Source organism: Phoca vitulina, unplaced genomic scaffold (genome assembly GCF_004348235.1).
Source record: "Phoca vitulina isolate PV1807 unplaced genomic scaffold, GSC_HSeal_1.0 scaffold65, whole genome shotgun sequence".
Lineage (NCBI taxonomy): Eukaryota > Metazoa > Chordata > Mammalia > Carnivora > Phocidae > Phoca > Phoca vitulina.
The window spans coordinates 3,950,553-3,972,616 of record NW_022589768.1 but is presented as its reverse complement, the minus strand read 5'-3'; the positions used below and the strand labels follow the sequence as shown (position 1 = coordinate 3,972,616).

Genomic DNA, 22,064 nt, shown 5'->3' with positions numbered 1-22,064 from the left:
AAGACAATCTGTGAGCCTGTAATTCCAACTGAAGCTACAGGCACAGAAGTTCAGTCTTGCCACGGGGCACAGTCTAAGACCAACAAAGTAAGCCACGTCTGCCTTGTCCCAGAAATGGAAGAGCTATTCCTCTACTCACTTTGAAGGGAATGGATGTTAAAGATACACACGGTATTCCATTTTTATATTCCTGATAGAGTAAAGTGTGAGGAACTCCGCCTTATGAGGAAAAGGGCTGAGATGAAAACCACGCACTCCCACACTCCCTGAGGATAAACTCCAAAGTGGCAGCGCATTACCCTGGGTCCCCTTGCCCTGTGGAATCACTCTTCATAGTCACTTTTTCAACCGACCATCTTCCCCACTAGAATGGAAGCTCCCCGAGGGCAGGGCTTCTTATCCTTATTCACGGGTGTTTTTGGGGCCTAGAACAGTACCTGGCATCTAACAGGTATTCAAGACGTCTGTTAAATCATGAAGTATGCCTGAAGGTTCCGGTTCCAGGGCTGCCACTGACCAATCCTGTGACCTTGGAAAAGTCACTTCATCTCCTGCGGCATTAGTTTAAAAAAAAAGTAGGGACTCCTGGGTGGCTCATTTGGTTAAGCATCTGCCTCGGGCTCAGGTCCTGATCCCAGGGTCCTGGGATCAGCCCCTGCATGGGGCTCCCTGCTCAGCGGAGAGCCTGCTTCTCCCTCTCCCTCCGTCCCTCCCTCTGCCCTGCTTGTGCGTTCTCTCTCTCTTGCAAATAAATAAATAAAATCTTTAAAGAACAATAAAAATAAATGAAAAATAAAGTGTTCAATCAGATAATCCTTTTCAGTGCTTCAATATTGTGATTTTATGTACGCTAGGAACCATAACCCTAACACAAGGCAAAATGGGATAAGTCATAAACCAGAGCACAGTGGGTAACTCACATTTCCTGTCCGCCAGCATCTTTGAATATCCTTCTTCTGTTTAGAAGATTTGCCACCTTATGAGTCCTGCCTCTCCCAAGAGGAAACTAAAAGCTCACTTGCCCAGCCTTCCTTCAGTTGCGGATCAGCCCTCTGACTTGGGTCCTGCCCATGAGATACACCTTCGAGAAATTCTTTCAAAGGTGGGGAATGTGAGGCAACAGGTAGGTTGTCCTGGCTGCACATTTTGGTGGGGAGGCTGCAGGGGAGGAGTTCCTGCCTTCTGGGTTCCACATCAGCCCTGGGTCGGGGGAGTCTGGGCTGTGTGGCTCGCTCAGGATGTGTGGAGTATGGAAGGAAAAGGAGGAAACACTGTTTCACTGTGGAAAGAGCAAGGCTTTGTGGAAGTATCACAGACTTGATCCAAATCCTGCTGCCACTTACCAGCTGCGCCCTTGAAACAACTGCATAACCTCTTGAACCTCAGTTTCACCATCTTTAAAGTGGTCATTGTCCAAGGTCACTCACGGCCTCTCAAAGTAGGAGTCTTTAGCTGCCAGGATTCCCCAGGGATGTCTGCTGGTATGTTTTGCCTCTAGATCACTGGGTTGACGTGAGGCTTGAAATTATGGGTAAAATTAGGTTAATTTACAGAGTTGCTTGAAGATAAACACTGAGATATAATATTAGTAACAGAGACAAGAAAGTCAACTAACGTAAGGCAATCTTTTCCATATGTATCCACAGGCCCAAGGACATGACTATCTAGCCGACTCTTGGTTTCAGCACAGGTCATGATGTGCTGGTGGTGGGATCTAGCCCTGTATTGGGCTCTGCGCTCAGTGGGGAGTCTGCTTGAGATTCTCTCCCTCTGTCCTCCTTCCCCAACCTCCCTCATCACCACCCCTCAACCTGCTCTCTCTCTCTTTCTCTAGGATGGGTAAATAAATACTTTATTTTTTTTAAAGACTATTTATTTATTTGAGAGAGAGAGATAGCAAGAGAAAGCATGACTGGGGGGTAGTGAGAGGGAAAAGCAGGCTCCCCGCTGAGCAGGGAGCCCGAAACGGGGCTCGATCCCAGGACCCGGGGATCATGACCTGAGCCAAAGGCAGACGCTTAACTGACTGAGCCACCCAGGTGCCCCAATAAATCTTTTCTAAAAAAACTAATGGGCAGAAACAGTTTCATTTGAAAATTGGTTTGAATACCTAGAGTTCTTCACAGAAACTCTCAGAAGCCTACGAGCTCCTAAGTACTTATGAAATTAAAGAAATATGCCCTTTACTGTGCAAGTCCTCATCTCCTGGAAATAATGCCACAATGAAGTCACAAGGAAGCCGGCAAACTGGTCTTCAACCACTCTCCTCTTTCCAACTATCCTCCCGGACTCCTGATACCAGGTAGGGAAGCATTTTTCTGAGTTTTTCAACTGTTACACTGCTGCCATGTATTTATTCTAATCTCTTCAAGTTTGTATTTCCTATTCCTGCCTCCTAAATACGGGTATTTCCTGAGGCGTAGGCCTTGGCCTTCTGCTCTTCTCTATAAATACGTTCTCCTTTGGAAAGATCATATACGCTGATGATTTCAACTGTTGTTTCTTCACGGATGACTCACACATTTACATATTTAGGCATAACCTCTTTCTTCAGCTTTAGTCCTGTATTCTTAACATGCCATCTAAGATTCTACAAATCTTTTTGAGCGCTGAGCTCATTTCCGCTTTAAATTAACTCACCCTAGGAGGTGCCTGGGTGCCTGCCTGGGTGGCTCAGTCGGTTAAGCCTCCAACTCTTGGTTTCAACTCAGGTCATGATCTCAGGGTTGTAGGATCGAGCCCCGTGTCGGGCTCTGTGCTTGCATAGAGTTGGCTTGGGTTGGAATTCTCTCTCCCTCCCTCCCTCTGCCCCTCCCCTGCTCTCTCTCTGTCAAATAAATCTTAAATAAAAAATAAAGCCAACTCACCCTATGGCTATCCCTTCTCAGTCCCAATTTCCCAGGCTTACAGGGGTGGAGTCTTCCCTGATTCCTCCTAATCCTTTCCTCCCACCATCCACTCTGTTACTAAGGAGTTACTCAAATTATTGTAACCTTGCTCTTCCCCTCTTACCTCTACTATCCAACCCGGAGACTACCAGAGCTCCTCATTCATACTGTCCTATTCACTTTTGCTGGCTTGGTGTTTCTAAACATGGCTTGGAATGTTCACAGTTCCACATTTATTCCACATTTATTGAGTGCAAAGCCCAACACTACACATTCCAGGATGCAGAAATGACAAAGGTCTATTTACAGTCTAGTACGGGAAAGAGTTGTACACAATTTTAGTTCAAAATTAGAAAGTGGTACTACCTGAATGAATGCATGAAGAATGGTCCAGAAAGTAGGATGGACATTCAGTAGGAAAGAAAATTTATTTCTAGATGGAGAAGTCACTTTACCTGGCTTTAAAGAACGGACAGAATCTCAACACCCTAAGAAGATGGGGAGGGAAGGGTATTCCAAAGAGAAAGAGACAGGAGCAGTCTTTAGAAAGGTAATGGGTAATTCATGCAGGAGGTGCTTCACACGGTCTGGTTTGCCACGGGCAAGGGACAACGAAAAGGGAACAGCACAAAATAAAGTTAGGGTTTTGAATTCAAGTTAATAAATTTGGCCTTTAACCTACAGGCAACAGGGAGCCAGTGAAGGTTTTTGGTCGCAGCTGCGTTTAAAGATGACAGTAGCAGCTCTGTCAGCTGGGCTGGCAGGCGAGTGCTGCTAAAGGAAGGGTACCTAAGAGAAAAGCAGTGCATCTGCCCTGTTCAGGGATGGTAATGAGAACTTCGAGGGGACGCAGTGCGTAAGGAGGGTGGATGGACGCCGGAATTTCTGCAGAGGCAGAATCGACAGAACTTGTCAATTGACGGAAGTCAGTAAAGGGAGAAAAAAAAAATGGCATCAATTGTGGACATCCAAGTTTCTAAGTGGAAACCGGTGGTCATGCTAACGGAAGGGGGTGCACCGTCCGGAAAGCCGTTTGGGAGCGCGGGGGCCGAGTTACGTTTGGAAGCCCCGCGCTGGTACAACCGCAGAACCCCCGAGAAGGAACGGGCAAGACGCCTGGAGGGAGCAGGGCGCTGACGACTTCAGCGGGTGCGGGGGGGGGTGTTTCGGCAAAAACGGGTAAGGAACGGACTGCGGACACCCGGACACCCAGCTCCCGCGGCCCGCCCGGGCAGGGGTGAGAGGTGCGGCACCGCTGAGGCCCTCCGCTCGTGCCCACCGTCCACGGCAGCCCTCGCCTCGCCGGAAGTGGCCTTCCACCGCCCCCCGCCCCGCATATTTCCTGAACGCCCGCCCCACCCGTCACCGGCGCGCAGCCAGGGGGGCCCTTCACACACACAGCGACATTGTGTCCTGCCCGGGGAGCGCGGACTGAGAGCGCAAGCAGGGCATCGCCCCTCCGGCGCGCCCCGTCGCTCGAGCGACCCGCAAGAACCCGCACGGCGAGCCCGCGATCTCGCGATACCTGGCAGGCCCGCCCCCGCGCCTGCCCGCCGGAAGCGGAAGTCAGGCGAATGTCGGCTTGCCGCTCCAGGGGCTCGGTTACCTTGGAGAGCTCAGGAGTGGGAGATCCTTTAGCCGCGGTGTGCGCCGGAGGTGGGTGTTCCTGCGTGTGCGGCGGGCGGGGTGCGGCCCGAGCCGGGTGGACGCAGCCCTCGGCTGGCCTGTCGCCCTGTGGGGGGGCCACGCGGAGCGGGGAGCCGGGCGGGCCGAGCCGAGGGGCCGCACGGAGCGGGCACCCCACTCGGCCTCCCCCGGCAGTCGCGCCTGGGGCGTTGAGGTGCCCCGGGAGGGAGCCGGCCTGTCAGAGCCGTGGCGGGCAAGCCCCGCCGGGCCCGTCTCCCGGGCAGCGAGGGCCCAGTGCGGGCAGTCGCGTCCGGCGCCAGTCGCCTGCACCGCAGTTGCGTGTGATGTTACCTATAAAGAAACTAGTGGTGCTGGAGGACGAGTCTGAAGGGCTGGCCCCTTCCGCCCACGAAGAGAACGCGGCTGGTTCTCGTTCGTGCTCGGACTAGCGTGCTGGTCCCGCAGGCCCAGCGGGGCGCCTGCAGCCAGCCCCTCCCCCCGACACCTTCTGAGCGTTTCCTTCGAGGGAATCACGCGGTGGTTTTTCCCTCCCACAGATCGAAACAACAAACATTAACACCGCCGCTGCCTCGGACTGCTGGGTAAGTACAGCTCAGAGCCTCGGAATGCTGTTTCAATCCCGTTCTCGTGGGTGCTGACAAAGATACTTGCTCACCTGGGGGAGGGGTCGTGGGAGCAGCTTTTACCTGGCCTTACGACTTTTACTTCCCGTCTGGGGGGATATGGGTCATTCTTCCGGAGATTTCTGAGGTTCCTCTAGAGATCCAGGCACGATTTTCCTTAGCTGAACTCACTACAAGTCCTCCCTCGGGTTTGGGAGTCTGACGTCCGTCTGCCAGCGCAGACACGCGGAAAGTCTGGGAGAGCAGTGGCCTGACAGACGTCTGGGTGTTGCTGCTTGCGTCCACACAGCGGGCTTGGTTTCATTTTGTTGGGATAAGGGCAGTAGTATAAGTACTGGCGTAAGTTTGGAGGGATTTGGAGGAAAAACAGACTAATGAAGAAGCTCTCCTCCACCATCACGTGTCTTTGTCAAAGGCTTTTATTGCAAGTTGAAGTAATACAGGAAGAAAAGTAATTTTAGGATGTCAGGCAAGAGGGAGATTCGGTTGTAAAGTTTTAGCGTGATGCCACATACATCCCCAATCACAGAACAGGTTTTAGGAGTCTTGAGGCGAAGAGCAGAAAGATGAAGTTTGGGTTAGGGAAGGCAAGAGCCGGTAGTACTGACCCCTGCTGGGCCAGGGAAGACCGGGAAGGGGGGCTGCCTGCAGAATGCTGATTGGGCTTCCAGGTCTCGGACAAAGATTAAGGAAGTGAACTCTTGGTCCCCTGACTCCCGAAGATGAGGCCTCTTGTAGCCCAAGCCAAATCTTTTCTCGGAGGTAGAGGGCTCTCTGAAAATGTGGGTGCAGAAATATTACTTGAATTGATCCATACTTGGCCCGGGGAACCCAGCTGATAAAAAGTTTCAGGTTTTTTTTAGCTGTTAGATAGTACCTTTCGTATTTTTCATTTTGTCACAGAATAAGCCTTTATAAAGTACCCTAGACTTGAGTAGCTGTTCATTTAAATGCTTATTTGCCTTTCCATTTTCATGTCTCTCCTGTATTTTCAATTTCTCTTTTTTATTGGTTTTCTTTTCCTATAAACAGCCTCAGGGACACTGTCCTGGGAAAAACTGGAGGTAATCTTCCAGTAACCCCTTCGCTACTGCCCTTTTTTCTCTTGTGTTCAGTGAAGTTTCTTGAAAGCTTGGTCTGTAATCCATGTAGATTTCTAGTTCCTTAGCTTCCAATTCTCAATATACTAACAGCAGTCCTGCTTCAGTCCCTAGTACTCTAACAGAATCACCTCCTAATGGCTAAATCCAATTAATTTTCTCTACTTGGTTCTATCATTGTGCCATTCAACACTGAGAACCATTCACTCTATTCTTGCCTTCTGTGAGAAGCTGTTCTGGTTCTTATCAGTGTGTGTCCCCCTCTGATCCCTTCTTTATCTCCAACTTCCTTATAGGTCAGTGTTCTCCAGGATTCTGTTCCTTGATACTCTTCTTATTCCACAGTCTTCCTGAGGAATCTCATCCACTCTCACAGCATTAACCACCAACAGAATTGCTCATGTCTCCCGTATTTATCATCACCCTAGTTCTCAGTCCCACATAGGTAACTGGGAGCTGACTCTCCGTGTGGATGTACATACCATAACTAACTTCAAACTCCGTATCCTCACCCACCCTTTTTCCTGTGGTTCCTATGGCACCACAGCCCATCCGGTCATTTGGCTAGAAGCCTGGAAGTTATCCTTTATTCCCCCCTCTTCTCCCAACATCTAGTTAGTGGTTAATTTCTCCTGGAATTCTTAACAAACTGCGCTCACAGTTGTTGCCTCAGATTGAGCCCTCCAGGCTTGCAGTAATCTGCCTTTGGTCTGTCCTCACTAATCTCTTCTCTACCCTGTTAGCAAAGTGGTCCTTCTAAATAGTCAGTTTGCCCCAGAGGCTTCCCTGCTTAAACCACTTAGGTTCCTAAGACTCCCCCTTTCCTACCAGAATGAGTGCAAAGTTGTTTGCCTTGAACACAGTTTTTCACAGTTTGGTCCCTGCCCATTTTTCCAGCTTTGTTTCTTGACATTCACTGTTCCTCTCTTTGTATTTACACCATGTCTGTCTCTTACACTAGACTGAGAGCTCTTTGCGGGGTAGAGACCATGATATATTATTCATCTTTGTATCCCAGGCGCCAGTTAACACAATGCCTATGGTACAGAAATCAAGAAATACTGAATTGAATGTCTAAAACCATCTTGAGTTTAAAAGTATACAAAGACTTTTACAAGTACCTTGCCTAAAATTGTTCATTTCTTGGGTTTTCACTGTCTGGTGAGACAGTATTTTTTTAAAAAATTCTCATAGAAACGTATTTAAAACTGTACAGAATTTCAGGATGACAGACACTTCTGAAGCTGTTCCCAATTTTGAAGAGATGTTTGCCAGTAGATTCACAGAAGATGACAAGGAGTACCAGGAATACCTGAAACGCCCTCCTGAGTCCCCTCCAATCGTTGAGGAATGGAATAGCAGAGCCGGTGGGAACCAGAGAAATAGAGGCAGTCGGTATGTATTGCTTCAGGAGACATGCATGTGGCTGATGTGGGAGAGGACAGCTTTACTCCGTGCGCCCATAAGGCCAGAGAGGGCAGGGACCAGTGTCCCTGTTCAGTATGGCATACCTCGTGCCTGGTCACTGCCTCCACACAGTGACTTACCAGCCACACTGAGTGGCTGGTAAATATTTGCTTTAATATTTTGTCAGCACCATGTATTTTTTCCTTGCTGTTCAATTGTGTATGTGTTTTAATGTTCTTTTTAAAAATGTTCTTCCTGTGGACTAACATTTTATTTTCTCTGCAAATATACTTTACAAACCTAGAGTCTTCTACAAAACTTTGTGCTAGATTCCATAAAGAAGGCATTGTCTTTGGTTTGACTTTAGAAAGTAATACAATGGAAATTTCATCTATTTAATAATTCAAAATAGATAAAAGGAATAAATGACCATACTGCTCTTGTACAATCGAATAGATTTCAGTTTGATTCAGAACTATCCCATCGTTGTGGGTTTTGTGTTGTGGTCTGCCTATTTCTCTGCAAAGTGTATCCAGTATAATACTGGAAGAATGATTTAAATCTCAGGAGAGTTTTGAATAACTGGTGCTATATATAACATTCTGCAGAGAAAAATGTTTTTTACTCTCGTTTACGGAGTATTAGATTGAGAAATAAAATGCACCAGGATAGATTTGTCATTTGTGTTTTTTAAAAGGGAAGTATAAAAATCTTTTTGTTTTGTTGTTGTAGGTTGCAAGATAACAGACAGTTTAGAGGTAGGGATAGCAGACGGGGGTGGCCAAGTGACAATCGATCCAATCAGTGGCATGGACGATCCTGGGGTAACAATTACCCGCAGCACAGACAAGAACCTTACTACCCCCATCAATACGGACACTATGGTTACAACCAGCGGCCTCCCTATGGTTACTACTGATGGAAACGTCAGCAGCTTTTAGTAAAACCATTTCCTCTGTTAACATGACAAAAGTTTGTGTGTATCTTCTGTTGGTCATAGTTTTACATCTGATTTCAGAGAGTGGATTATTAACTTTTTGGAACTTGTGACTTTTTTTAAAAAATGAGCTCTTACTAGAGATGTGATGGTTCAGTGTGCCCCTAAAAAGGTTGTGGATTATATTGCCTGACTTCTACCTCAGATTCTTCTTTGTTTCATGACTTAATAGTGCTTTGAACTTGGCGTCTGTTTTCCTTGTTTGACCTACATGGGGTTCTGTCTTTGTTTTACACAGAAATAAAAATTTTACAGTAGAAAATGCTTGATTTGACTTTGTAAGATAAGGAGGTATCCATATACTCAGATGTGCTCATTCCTGAATTTTTACAGAGGTTAGTACATCCAACTCCTGAATGCACAACTATGCTTACTTGTAACGTATTGTACGTGACATCAGCAGTTAAAGGTAAAACAATTGTAGATGCTTCTTTTGGCTTTTGTTGTCATGTCCGTGGTACCTTATCATTACTCCAGGTATGAGTCAGTTCCACAGTCGCTTTGGTCTCTTTTTAGAGGGATGTCAAGAATAAAGCCATAAACTGGGGAAGGGACCTTCTCAGTTTCAGTGGTGGTCAGATTGGGGCACACAGTCATTTCATTACAAACTGTGAGGCTTTTTGCTAACTTAAACAAAGCTGATCAAAATTCACGTTATAAAAAAGTTTAACTGTGTAAATGTTCCCCTTTCCTTTTCAATAGTATGTATATAATGCTGCATTCCGACTACTTATTATGGTATTTAATGTGAATTGATTGTACAATGTTATATTCACTTCTGAATGTGCACCTTTGCTGCTTCCTCTTGTATAAATACAGTGATGCTGTAACTTCCTTTTAGACTGATTAGTTTATTCTAGATCATTTTAATGGCCATTTCAATGATTTTATTCAAATAAACTACTTAGAAGATTAAGCAATTTCTCTCTCAAGTTTTGGCAGTTAGTCCATTCATTAATGTGATGAACCTTTTGGTTTTTTATTATTCTTTCCTTTATATCTATTGAAAAGGCTTATTTGGCTTAAGAGTAGAAGTTTCATCATAGGGAAAAGGAATATAAAGGCAACTCCCTAAATGTGCCTTCTGCTGCCTTCTCTCTTAGCACTCCACTCTAGGCCCTTGAGGTTGACTTCTCCAGGCACTACTTCTCCATGCTCTGGATCCAACTCTCCCTTCCACTCCCCTTCCTGAAGAGCCATCCTTTCAGGTAACTGTTTGATTGGAAAGGATCTAATAAATTGGGTCTTCACACTCAGATGTAAATCAGATTTTAACAATAAGATAAGGGTTTTCCCTATACCCCTCTAATTGCATCAATCGGCACAGTGCTGTTACATCTTTATCTTGGTACTACAGATATGGAGCCTAGAGAATTCAGAACGGCCTCACTGCACACCAAGATGTTCTCTAAAGGCAGATGGGTTATGAAAAATATCTGTCAACTGACAAAGCACAGGCACGGACTCACTGGGTCACTAAAGCCACAGCTTTAGAACAGGATCCTGAAGGCCCTCTGCTGTGCCCGCCACTGGCACTAATTAGGGAGACCTGTGGGCCCATGGGGCAGGGTCGGAATGAGGGATGGGTTTCAGGAACCTCAAAGGAAAGGTTATTTTCCAGTAGTATTTAAATATTCACAGATGGCCTGAGTATCAGCCCTGCTTGAAAATATGTAAGAGTCCTTTTAACATGAATTATTTCTGCATTCTGCATGAGGAGCCTATGTGGCGGTGGTTTTTCTTTTCTTTTTTTAAACAGCAGTCACCACTAGACTCCCCTATATGCTTAAAACAGGAAATAAAAGTCACGGTTTCTGCTTCATGTGGGAGAGACAGAAAATAACATGAAAAAAATTAAGGATAATTCAGAGAATTATCTGAAGAAAATTAAAATAGTGTCAAATGGAATTAATCTCAAATAGTCTGTTGCAATAGCCAAAGCATTAAGCGTAAGGAGTCCTGGCTTCCAGTCCTGTTCTTACAAGGTGTATGACCTTGAGAAAAATCAGTTAAACCTGGAGCTTATGTGCTCACCTGTAAAAATGAGGATAATACCCTGCCACTCTTCACAGGGTCATCATAAAATAAGTGACCAAATATACAAGAGCTTGAGATAGAAACTAGAGCTTATGACCACTGAACCAGCCCCCGGCACATAACTGATGCTGTATAAACGTGTGCTGAATCAATGGGAGGGAAGTGTCTGGTAAATGGTAAAGCACAGTGTTGATCTAAAGGATACAGAGTAACTGATAGAAGACAAGGTAGAGCAGGAGACTTACTGAGAGTAAAGATTTGTGATTCTTCTGTGAATTAGTATATGAATTAGCAAAAGAAGAAATTCTGTCCTTCAGAATATAACAAATTTCAAATATCAAAGAAAATTTATGTAAATATTGAGCTAAAATTAGTAGCATTTGCTGTTTGAAATTGACGCTGATTTTAAAATGTCAAATGCTGATTATGGAAACATACCAGATTAATATCCTTTTGAGACCAGCTTGCTGGAGACTTGAGATAGAGGGTTTTTTTTTTTTTTCCTTTCTTGAGTGCTAGAAGGATTTGAGGTTATCCAGAGTCATAACCATGGGTCACAGCTCTGAGGATAGTTTGAACTCTTGAAACCAGATAGGAAAAAGACATCTGGTGAGATTTCTAGCATGGTTTTGGTTTTCAAAGCTGCATTACTTACAATGCTCAACAGACAGGATGTACTTTTTCCCTTTGTAATTTATTCGCCTATAGGAAAATCTAGAATTTTATGATAGAATTAAGAGTAATGAAATGTCAGTTTTAAGTTTAGAATACTAAAATGGAAGGAAATTATCTCTTGCCCTGAAGATTACTGATAACACTAATTCTGAACTCTAATAAAAGCACCACACCTTGTTTCTAAAGACATTTTAACACCTTAAAATTTTTCCTAGACCTATTCCCTTTGATTCATTCAACCCAAACACAGATCTGGCTGTGTATGGAAACCTATGCCCCTGGCCTTTGACTTCTTTTATTTAGTGCTATTGCTTACAGTGAAAGGCAATTTTTTTTTCATTAGAAAATGTAGGAAATATACTCCCCACTCATGGCAACTTGTAATACCATTTAATAACTTCAGTTAGCTTGAAAGATGACTTGTGAAAGTGCTTACTTTGGTAATGTTAGACAAATCGAGGTATTACAAACCATTCACTGAGAAGTTTATTTGGGATTTGTCTTTCAGTATCTTGTATTGTGACCACAGGAGCATATTTGAGATATAAATGAGGATTTTGAAGTACTAAATAGACTTTAGCTAATTCTGTGTGAAAAACCCAATTATATAGTTCACTCTGTGTCACTCCTCTGTTTATTTATAAATTTAGAAATACGTGCTTTTACAATCCTCTGGCTTTTAATTTAGAATGAATTAAAGCCAACAGGAGTAAATACTCTTGACATCAGTAGGAGTTATGTTAATTTTTAGATTTCTGCTTCAGAATTCAGATATATTCTTTGTGCTAGGTTCTGCACTATCTAAACAAAGATTTCGCTTGGCTTCTGGTAAATTATTATGGAGCCAAATCAGTAACTAGATTCAAATAGATTATACCATTGGACTCCAAGGTAGCCTTGAGCAAGTATCTCCTCCTTTCCAGAAGTCTAGACCTCTACTAGGACCGGCTTTTGAGGAAGATAGGGACAGTAGCAGAGATCCCGTAACCCATGGGCATTCTGGGAGAGAGCGGCCTGAACAAGCTGGCTGCATGGGGCTCATCAGTAGGGCTACACGCTACCAGACGTGCCACAGTTGAAGCAGCTTCAGCTCCTGTACCACTGCGGAGGCTGCTAGGTGCCCAAGAAATGCTCTTATCTGAGGAGTTGGCTACCAGTGCCCTCAGGCTGGGAAAGTGGAGATAAGCTGTGGATAATAACCCCCAGATTTTAAGATTTACAGGACGGTATGGGAGAAGCAAGGTAAGAGGACAGGCCTTCCATCAAAACTGCTAACATGCACTCTGACTGCCCCCTTGTAGGATTAAGTGAAAGCATTTACACAAAGTATGCATCATGGGGCTGGGCACACGAGAGGTTGCAGGTCCGTGTCAGCTGTGTGCGTCCAGAGGTAGAGTGGGATGTGGGGTACCTCTGGGCTGACCTGGTGCAAGAAAGGCAGCTTACAAGTCTTTACCAAGGTCTCCACGGGCTGATGGGCTAATTCAGTTGGTGTTTTCATTCCTGTCCCTAAGGGACACACAGAGCCCATGTATGAATTACCAGTTAGGTTTTCTCTGGGTTTCAGTGACTTCTCCTGAGACAGCTGTGGGGGAGGATGTGGTGATGATCTCACGGTTTTTCCCACTGCCAGTGCCTTTAACTCCCTAACGGATCTCCAGCCTTTGTCTGAATTACATAAATAAAGCTGCTCTAATTGCTAAAGGCCAGAGCTTTTTCATTTGAGTGTTTTCTCATTTTAAAATTTCCTTCACTATATATGTTTGGTGTGTATACAAAATAATAAACATTATAAAAAGTGAACCACCACCAATCGCTGCACTCATCCAGCGATTATGGCCTGTTGTGTATGTTCTCTTTTACCGTGCCCACACAAATATGTGTAAATTTGATATACGTATATATTTTTCTGTTTACTAAAGTGAGATTGTACATATATACACACACACGTATTACTCTTTGTTCATGCAACATAATAGACATGACTTCAGTAACTAGAGATTAAAAATTAACAGTCTAATACTCTATAGTATGGATTTTCTTTTGATTATATGATTATTCTCCTATAGGTAGACACTTAGATTGTTTCCTCTTTTTTGCCCATATATTCTTTGGCATTTTTATGTGTTCTATGAGGTATTCTCCAAAGTAGGATTATTAGGTTAAAACACCTGTATTTTTAGTAAGTGCCACATTTTCTAAAACACTGTAGCACTTCACATTCCCATTAGCAACATATGAACGTACATATATATGTCTCCCCTCTCCCTTCCTAGGACTTCAACTTTTTGTCTAGATGGCCACCAGCGTTTTTGTTTTTGAAATCCGAGAACTTTACTAGGTTTTATCTCCCTGTCAACCATTCTTCGTCAGTGTTTCCCCTGGGATGCTGCACCTTTTATTCCTTAAAATCATTTTTTTTTTCAATATTTTCTTGATTGTATCTTGAAGTCTTTGTTCTGTTCCACTTTTTGGGTTCTTTTTCAGGACTCCAATTATGTCTGTGTTGACTTCCCTTTGCCGGACTTCTAGATCTGTCATTTTCCTTTCTTTGCTCACCTTTCTCTATCCTGCCTTCCAAACTCTGTGCCCTATTCTCTGTTGCCTCTTCTCTGTTGTTTCCAACACGGCCTTTTCTTCCATGATGCTTTTATTTTTTTTTTTAAATCTGATTAGCCACCTTTCAAGTGCTCAGTAACCACATGCGCCTAGCAGCTACCATACTGACAGCATAGTTTTGGAAGAGGACTAAAGGCTTGGAGTTCTGTTGACTTGACTCACTCCCTTAGTCTCCAGTTCTCCAACCCCCCAAGGTATCCCTAGGGACACATAAGGCTCTGACACAATTTGAAAGCCAATGTGATAGTAAAACCATCTTATGGAGGAGTTTCATGTAGAAATGACCACTGAGTCTCTTAAGTTTGGGGGTTCCCCCCTGCCCAGACTCTAGTATCAAGGGCACTAGATGGACCCAGTGGCACACAGCCAGAAAAGGATTACAAAATGCTGAGAACCTTATCAACTGAATTATAAGGATTGTCATAGGAAAGCCTATCTGGGCAGAACTAGGTGGTCTTCTCAGAGCCCAGAAAAGGGGAGCTCCTGTGCCAGGAAGCGTCAGTGTGCAGTGTTGTCCCAGGAGACGGGCTAAGATATAATGGGTCTCTCTCAGATGGTCAGAGCTCCCCTGCCCACCCCCTAATTCCCTTGGTTCTGATCCCAAGCTCTCCAAGCAGTCTTCAAATGATGACTGGCTTCTTGAAGAGATTTCCCAAAGTAACAGAATATACTCACTAGAGGATCCCACTATCCCATCTATTTGGCAGGTGTGTTCTTCACTCAAATTAATAAACTGGCATCATGTTTAGAAATGAATTCCTTGCCAATTTCCCAGCCCAGTTCCATTTTCAAAAACACCAACTAAATTGGGATTTCTGAAAGCTGCAGAATGAAGGGAGACACTCGGGGCCATGCTGACTCCACTGAGGTACTGAGCTGGGACTTCTGAGTACCCAGCCAAGGAAGTTACCACCACACTCTGACGCGAACTGAACTCAAGGAATGTGGGGATAAGCCTAAGAAATGTCTCCAAGACCAGACAAGATCAGCGTGTGACACTGGTAGGCGCTACAGAAGACGTTTCCCACGAGTACTGCTCGCTTCAAGGAATTATCAGTCCCTTCAGATTCTGTGTGGCTTTCTGCTGTTGAATTATGGTGCCACCTCTTGGATGTAAATTGAAAATCTAGCTTCTTAAAATTTTTAGTCTCTAGTCACATGCATTTTAGAAAATCTATGGGGGGGGTCACAGTGTGTTTTTAAATTTATATTTTGCATTACAGTTAAGGAACTACTTAACCAAATCCCTTACTACAAATCCCTGGCTGGGGTGGGGGGGAGGGGGGATTCCTGGCAGCCCATAGCCCAGAGAAAACCTGCCTCCCGAAGTCTGAGTTTTTAGTTGTTTGGAACTTTAAACATTACAAAGGTGCCACCTACATCCTCTGGTTCTCTCCCCCCATTCCCTAGACACAAAGGAGTGGGGAGAAGCTAACAGCTTTTGGAAAATGCCAGAGCTCTTCTGAGTGGCCTCTTCCTGCTGCAGGGAGTGGTATGGGGATGTGAAGCCTAGAGCTGTTGCCTTTTTGCCTCCATGAAGGAAGTGGGCCTAAGGATGAAGCTGGCACTGCTAGCTAGCGTGAGGCAGGGGAAGGAAAGAAAGTGGGTCCTTTATGACATCGCTGAGCTGCTGCATCAGACTAACCCCTAAGTAAACCCTGCCTCTGGACTTTCCAGGTATTGGGCTAACAAATCCCTTTATTGTGTAAGCCAGATAGAGTTCGATTTCTGTTACTTGTCAAGGAAGGCATCCTAACAGTGATCCATGTAAAAAACCGTAAGTAAAATGCCTTCAGAGCACACACTGAAATGTATGGGAAAAGAGTAGGAAAAGTTCTGAAGCCAAGACCAGGTACAGCAGAAGCACTTCTGGAGGCGGTATGGCTTCGAGAAGAAGGCAGCTGAGCATAACTCGTGTTCTGCCGTTAGTATTAGCTGTGATCTTGGGTAATCCAAGTGACTCTTCTTATCCTTGGTTCCTATCAACAGAATAGGAGTTGTACTAGATGGCAATTTCTCAGCTCTTTCATCATCAGTAATTTTTATTACTGGTCCTTCTTGGGGATTTTGTATTTTTAAACATTTTGTCTACCAATATATTTTCTCAGGTACTTAGACAAAAGCGCACCAACTGCTTTGATTCTGATCAGCAAAGGTAATGAACTTATTTACCTGACCAAATCACTATAACTTGCATTGGATATTTAAAAACAAGGTATTTATTATTAGCTTTTGAAGCTTTAATGTAGATATGATTTCTGATAGGCTTTTACAAATACTGAAAGTAGCTTCCAGGCCCTCTTCTTTGAAGGATCTTTGGAGATTCATAGAACTACCACATTTGAAGACTGCACCATCCAATGAGGACAAAAATTCAGTGACTTCCCCAAAATAATTAACAGTAAATTACAAGTCCTGATTACTCTTATTTACTTTTTCACAAAATGCTCCATAGAGTTTTCAAAAGACACAAAAAGCATTTTTGTATTTAGATAAGCCTTTTAAAATATAAAGTAAGACCACAAAGCAGTGTGACAGGTTTTCTTCTGTCACTTGTAAACTCTAGAGAAGGCAATTCTCAGAACCCTAGAGTGCTGTGGAAACATCTTCATTTACAATCAGGATAAACTGCATCCAACCAGGAGCCCTGGCTTCTAGCTGCCATCCCGCATGGTGTGATCCTGAACAAGACTCTCAACTTCTGGATAGCAGAAGCCCCGTCACAGGATGCAAGGGGCTGACTGAGGTCGTCCTGAAGATCTCTTCCAGTTCTGTTATTTTGTAATGCAATGAAATCGGACTAAATGTTCCAAACTGTTTGGATGTCAGAACCTACATCGAACATACAGTACTTTTAAAATTCCTACTTCTCTTCTGAGTCCTGTTCTTAATTTTTTTTTTTTCATGTCTCCAGTGCACTGAAATACATTTTCCTACTTAACAGCCTCTTCATGAATAGCAGTTAAAAAGCTTCTCAAGGATGTACTTCTCATAACTTGCTTTTATTTTTTTTCAACTTGCTGCTTTAATTTCTCCAAGATCTCTTCTGCAGTTGTGGACACTAATAGCTTCACCACTTTTTCACGAGATTTACCACCCTGGACCAAAAGGAAAAAATGGTGTGAGGATGACTCACTGAGCATTCTAGTGCTACTAGAGAGAGCAGGGCTCGGCTGCGGCCATCAAAGCTGAGTCCTCGGGGCTGCGCTGGTGGGCTGCAGCTTTCCCGACAGCCGAGCTAGCGCGTTCTCCCGCTCATCTCTGGGTTTCTGGTCTAACCAGCAGCTGTATCCCTAGATTCCGCCGTACTACAAATGTTTACAACTCTCCAGGGTTTTTACCTTCATACATCAATTTCTGTAATAATAAAAACTGGCATTAAAATTTCAAAATGAATGGAGTCCAGATGTAGAATATCGTGTTTTTAAGTAACTTCCTTGTTTAAATTAAAAGTGAAAATTATTTTTTAAATTACCAAATTTGCAATTTTATATAAACTTTGTATAAAAACAATTCTAAATATAGAACTGCTGTTCTGTTACACATTTCTGAAAATTCAAAAAAAAAAAAGCAAATGCTTTAATTCCACAACCAACTGAGCCAAGGGTTTCATTTTGAAACATCCTTTCAAGAAGGTAAAATCTGAGCCAGGGTCATCTATCGGGGTAGAAGAGCAGGAAGTGCCTTTCACGCCAATGTCAGAGCATGCGCACCGACAGAATCCGAAATGACCTGCCACAGGTGGAAGATACATCAAGGGAAGTGGTCTGATGGGAGAGATTTTTAGATGCAGCCTATTAACCAAAGACTCTGAATGCCAGCTAGAACCTGGATCTAGAGAGTATATCATTAGAAGCATGGTTGGGTCTCACTCCTGCAAATTCCATTTCAATAAGTCTTGAGGGACACCTGGGTGGCTCAGTCGTCAAGCGTCTGCCTTCAGCTCAGGTCATGATCCCAGGGTCCTGGGATCGAGCCCCGCATCGGGCTCCCTGCTCCTTGGGAAGCCTGCTTCTCTCTCTCCCACTCCCCCTGCTTGTGTTCCCTCTCTCGCTATGTCTCTCTCTGTCAAATAAATAAATAAAATCTTAAAAAAAAAAAAAGTCTTGAGTGATGCCCAGGAATGTGTATTTTAGACATCATTCCCAGGTGATTTTGATACCCACCCCCAGAGCAAACCCATGATATTAATGACTTCACCTGGCCCTCTCTCTTCTTAATGAGCTTCTCCCAGGAGTCAGGATAACGTGGGGGACCAGAAACACGTTGATGGACTCACTAAGGGACCCCTTTCAGATTTGTTAGTATGGTGACGATTTGAAGGAAAAGACAGATAAAATCAGTCTGACAGCAGATACAGGAATACATGTAGAAAGGAGAAAATGCTCGAAATGGTGGCAACTAAGGAATACATGTACAGAGCACGGTCAGAGTAAGGATCAAGGCAGTAGGAATGAAGGAGACTACATAGAATTCACACATTTTAGTGATTAAATGGATGAGAGTTTAAAAAGAAAACCTAGCTTTTCAATTACTTGGAAAAGAAAGAACCCATATTTATAAAATAATGACTGTGTAATCATCAAAGCTGTTTCCAGGGAGAGAGACCTACCTTATCCAAAACCACGTCACTCTTCCTGAGCTCCAGGACCTTGGAGAGGTACCGACAGAGCTCGGCATTAGCCTCTCCTTCCGACGGGGGGGCTGCTATGGCCACGCTCACAGCTTCCACTGTCACGTCTGCAATGAAATCAGCGTGGACTATATCCTTAGGAGCGAGGATACTCTGTAAAAGGGTCTGCATTTCCCTGGCACAGAGTGGGTTTTCCATCAACTACTGCATGAAGAAATGAGCGAGTAAACTACTCACACTTGAGGGAACATAAACATGATAAATACGCCTCTGCCGTTTCAGGAAAAAAATCCAGAGAAAACTGACATTTCCCCCATCCTGTGGACCAAGATGGGCCCAGAGTCCTGGGCAGTGTCCTGGGCCTCAAGCAACTGGAAACTGCCCGAGTGGTACAAAGAGCCCCAAGGCAGGATCAGGAGCTGGGTGTGAACGAGCCAGCTCCCGGTTCCATCATTGGGAAAATGAGATTCAGCTCATGTGAAATGCCTCTTTTGGTTTTTAAAATGCAGCATTTAAACATTTACACAGCACTTGTATACACTAATTCGATGGCACACAAACATGTTTCAGGGACTTCACAAATATTAATGTGTTCAATCCTCACTACAGCTTTATGAAGAAGATATTAATGCCATTATGATCTCCAGTTGACAAATGAGGAAACAAATCCAGATGTGCCCAAGGGCACATGGCTATAAAGCTATGTTGTAAGTCAAAGTTAATTTGAATGCGTGCTTTGACATCCTGGGACAAAGAACATTGCTTTTGAAGAGTGCTCCTGCCTCCCCGGTCAATACAGCCTTTATAAAGTGCACCTGCCCCTAGTCCTCCACAGTTATTCGGAGTGAGAAATATTTACTCAAAGGAGTTTGCAAGTGAGCTTAAGCTGGTCCCCACCTGGGGTTACGCAGGCATTTTCACACACTTACACCTTGCCCGTGTGAACGACGTGGCCACAGAATCCACAAGCACAAAGTAGCACAACAACCCACCTCCTGTCCTGTCACCGACTGGGATTCTAAGGTGTGCCTTTGTCCGCATTTTAGTACCTTTCAAATCCAGATGTGTCTCACAATAGAGGGCAAAGAAAGTATTCACATGGATTTTGTCTTGCTGGTACACAGAATACTTGTGTACCTTCTAGTGGATGGCGTCTCAGATTTGATGACACGTGGTGTGCCGAGAGCGGACTGTCCACAGCGACTACTCAGAAGATGCTGGCCACGGTGGGTGCGGCCCACACACAGCCAAGCTAACTCGGCCACTAGCACAAACCACGTCCAGCACCCCAGTTCTGAGGTCTTGTTTTCAAAGTGTAAAAAGAAAAGGAATAAACAGCTTTGGAGGTGAAAAAGACCTTCACAGTATTTCAGATGAATGGTTCTCAAACTTTTTTCCCACCAAGAATACCGCCCCCCCACCTGCCCCCATACAAGTTCCCCTGGACTCCCAACATTCACAATAAATGAAAACAGTTACTCAGGAGCCCTGCCTGCTGCCCCCCACCCCGCCGTGCCCACCTAAGGGAGCCCTGAGGCACCTTCTGGGCTCCAGGGAATCGCCTGAAAGCCTCTTAGTCCAATATCCCATCCCACAGAGAAAAAGAACTGGGCCCAGAACAGTTTTGTATTGTTTTAACTTAAAACAAGTTTGCACAGGAGCTGAAGACCAGAGCTCTCAGATTCCAGGTTTTCTCTTCCTCCTTGGGTCATTAAACTCAACCAAAATGTCTCTTCTTTCTTTCTCCGACCAATGTCTCCACTTCTGAAATAAGGACAGACTAATAATTCTAGGCTACATACACGTGTCCTTTCTAAAATACCGTATTTTTAAGGGAGAAAATATACAATGGCTTTTTCCTCGAACTTGGTATGCTTTAAATATCGTGTATTCACTTCGACACTGGATTGACCCCTTTACATTATTAGAATCTAGTAACCGGGGAAGCCTGTCATCGCAGATTCGAGAACCACACCGCCCGTACGGGATCAACTGGCAGCTAACAAGGCGAAGGGAGGGCGGAGGGAGGGCGGAGGGACCCCCTTCCCCCGCCCATGACCCCCAGCTCAGCGTCCGCATGTACCTGTCACAGCGTTCTGTTTGGACCCGGGTTTGGCCCGGATGGCTATGGTGACACAGCCCTTAGGATCAACCGCCACAGGGCCTGCGGGAGGAAGGGGTCTCTCTGGCTCCTCGCTCTGGTTCTTACCCTAAAACGACAACAACACCCGCACGGCCACGTCCCAGGCTGTGAGGCACGTCCCCGCACGCCTGCGCCTGCCACGGCTCCCTTGCACCTTTAAGACGAGCTCGTGGCGCTCAGGAATCTCTGGCCACCCGGAAAGGTCTCCCAAGTATTCCGAGTCAAGTCTCGCACGAGGCCCTCCGATCAGCCCAACCGAGTGCCAGTCTCCCGCGCCGGGAATTCGGGACCAGCCACCTCAGTGCCGGGAGCAGGGGCCACCTCTTACTCAGCCTGGCACCCCCGGCAGCACGAGCCGACAAACGTGTGCGCGCAGCTAGGCTGGGAGCGTGTGTGCTGGGGGAGAGGAAGCGACGGCGGCCGCACCGAAGGCCTGCTCCGGGGACGGAAGCGGCCGCCCACCTCCGCGTCCAGGACCCCGGGCAGCGCGGCGGCAGGTGCGCAGAGGATGCGCACGGAGGGCGAGGGCGCGCGGCGCGCACCGAGCCTCCGACGCCGGGGGGCGCTGGCGCTACGGGCACCCTGCCGTCCGGACGGAGGCGGGGGCGGCAGAAGGCCGCGGGAGCCCCGGGTCTCGGCTGCGCTTCCCCGCCTGCGGGCCCCGCCTCCCCCGCGCGCCGCCCACCCTCCCCCTGCCACGGGGCTTGCCACTGGCCTTGTTCGTCGCACCAGCTTTCTTGGGCATCTCGGCGCCTGAGGCGAGCCGGGCAGAGGCTCCGGCCCCGCGTCTCGACAGGAGCTGCCTCAGCCTGCCGCTCAGCCGCAGCATCCCCGCCGGGCAGCCGGGCGGAGGCGAACCGGCGCCGGAAGAGCGCTCCGCGCCTGCGCACGCGGGCGGGAGCGGCCCCGCAGGCCCGCGTCTCCGCTCCGGCCCCAGGGCGACCCCTCCCGGCCGGCGGGAGCATGACCCCCCATCCTGGAAAGTAGCCCGGGGACTGGGATGGAGAGCTGGGCTTGAATCCTGTAGGGACGGCCCCCAACCCCCACACCCCAGGGAGGAAGGCTGTGTTACGCTGGTCTTCTTTCCTCCTGGGAACAAAGGACTGCAGCGAGCGGCAAGGCGGGCACAGGGCCAGGTGTCGGCCGGCTCCTGCTGCCCACCAGCGGGTGCGGACGCTGCTCCCCATGGCCCATAGGTGGATGTGCAGCGTCGTGCAGCCTCAGCCCTCGGGCACATTCCACCTGTTGTGCCAGGCGCCGAGGATTCCACAATGTAAAAGGAGAGGAGATGATAT

General features: G+C 46.1%; 3 protein-coding genes across 4 annotated transcripts in view; 1 reads left to right on the top strand and 2 right to left on the bottom strand.

Moving 5' to 3' along the window:
* Nucleotides 1–1,430, bottom strand: part of HOMER2 (homer scaffold protein 2) — a 114,648-nt gene extending 113,218 nt beyond the window's left edge. Inside the window, exon 1 of the mRNA XM_032392009.1 lies at nucleotides 1,344–1,430. The gene's annotated coding sequence lies outside the window, so the exon portion shown is untranslated. The remainder of the gene's footprint in view (nucleotides 1–1,343) is intronic.
* An 11-nt stretch (nucleotides 1,431–1,441) lies between these two features.
* CUNH15orf40 (chromosome unknown C15orf40 homolog) lies at nucleotides 1,442–21,626 on the bottom strand. Of its 2 annotated transcripts, none has more exons than XM_032392014.1 (4): nucleotides 21,485–21,626; nucleotides 20,710–20,836; nucleotides 18,606–18,733; nucleotides 1,442–1,518 (listed from the first exon to the last, which is right to left on the bottom strand). In XM_032392014.1, exons 1-4 carry the CDS (start codon nucleotides 21,596–21,598, stop codon nucleotides 1,495–1,497), a joined length of 393 nt encoding a protein of 130 aa, XP_032247905.1. In that variant the 5' UTR covers nucleotides 21,599–21,626; the 3' UTR covers nucleotides 1,442–1,494. The 2 variants fall into 2 exon arrangements, with proteins under 2 accessions (XP_032247905.1, XP_032247904.1); XM_032392013.1 differs by lacking the exon at nucleotides 1,442–1,518 and adding an exon at nucleotides 15,295–17,091.
* Nucleotides 4,443–10,481, top strand: RAMAC (RNA guanine-7 methyltransferase activating subunit). Its single transcript, XM_032392015.1, has 4 exons — nucleotides 4,443–4,544; nucleotides 5,072–5,116; nucleotides 7,475–7,653; nucleotides 8,398–10,481. The coding sequence occupies exons 3-4, from the start codon at nucleotides 7,484–7,486 to the stop codon at nucleotides 8,582–8,584; spliced, it is 357 nt and encodes a 118-aa protein (XP_032247906.1). The 5' UTR covers nucleotides 4,443–4,544; nucleotides 5,072–5,116; nucleotides 7,475–7,483; the 3' UTR covers nucleotides 8,585–10,481.
* Nucleotides 21,627–22,064: the final 438 nt, after the last annotated feature.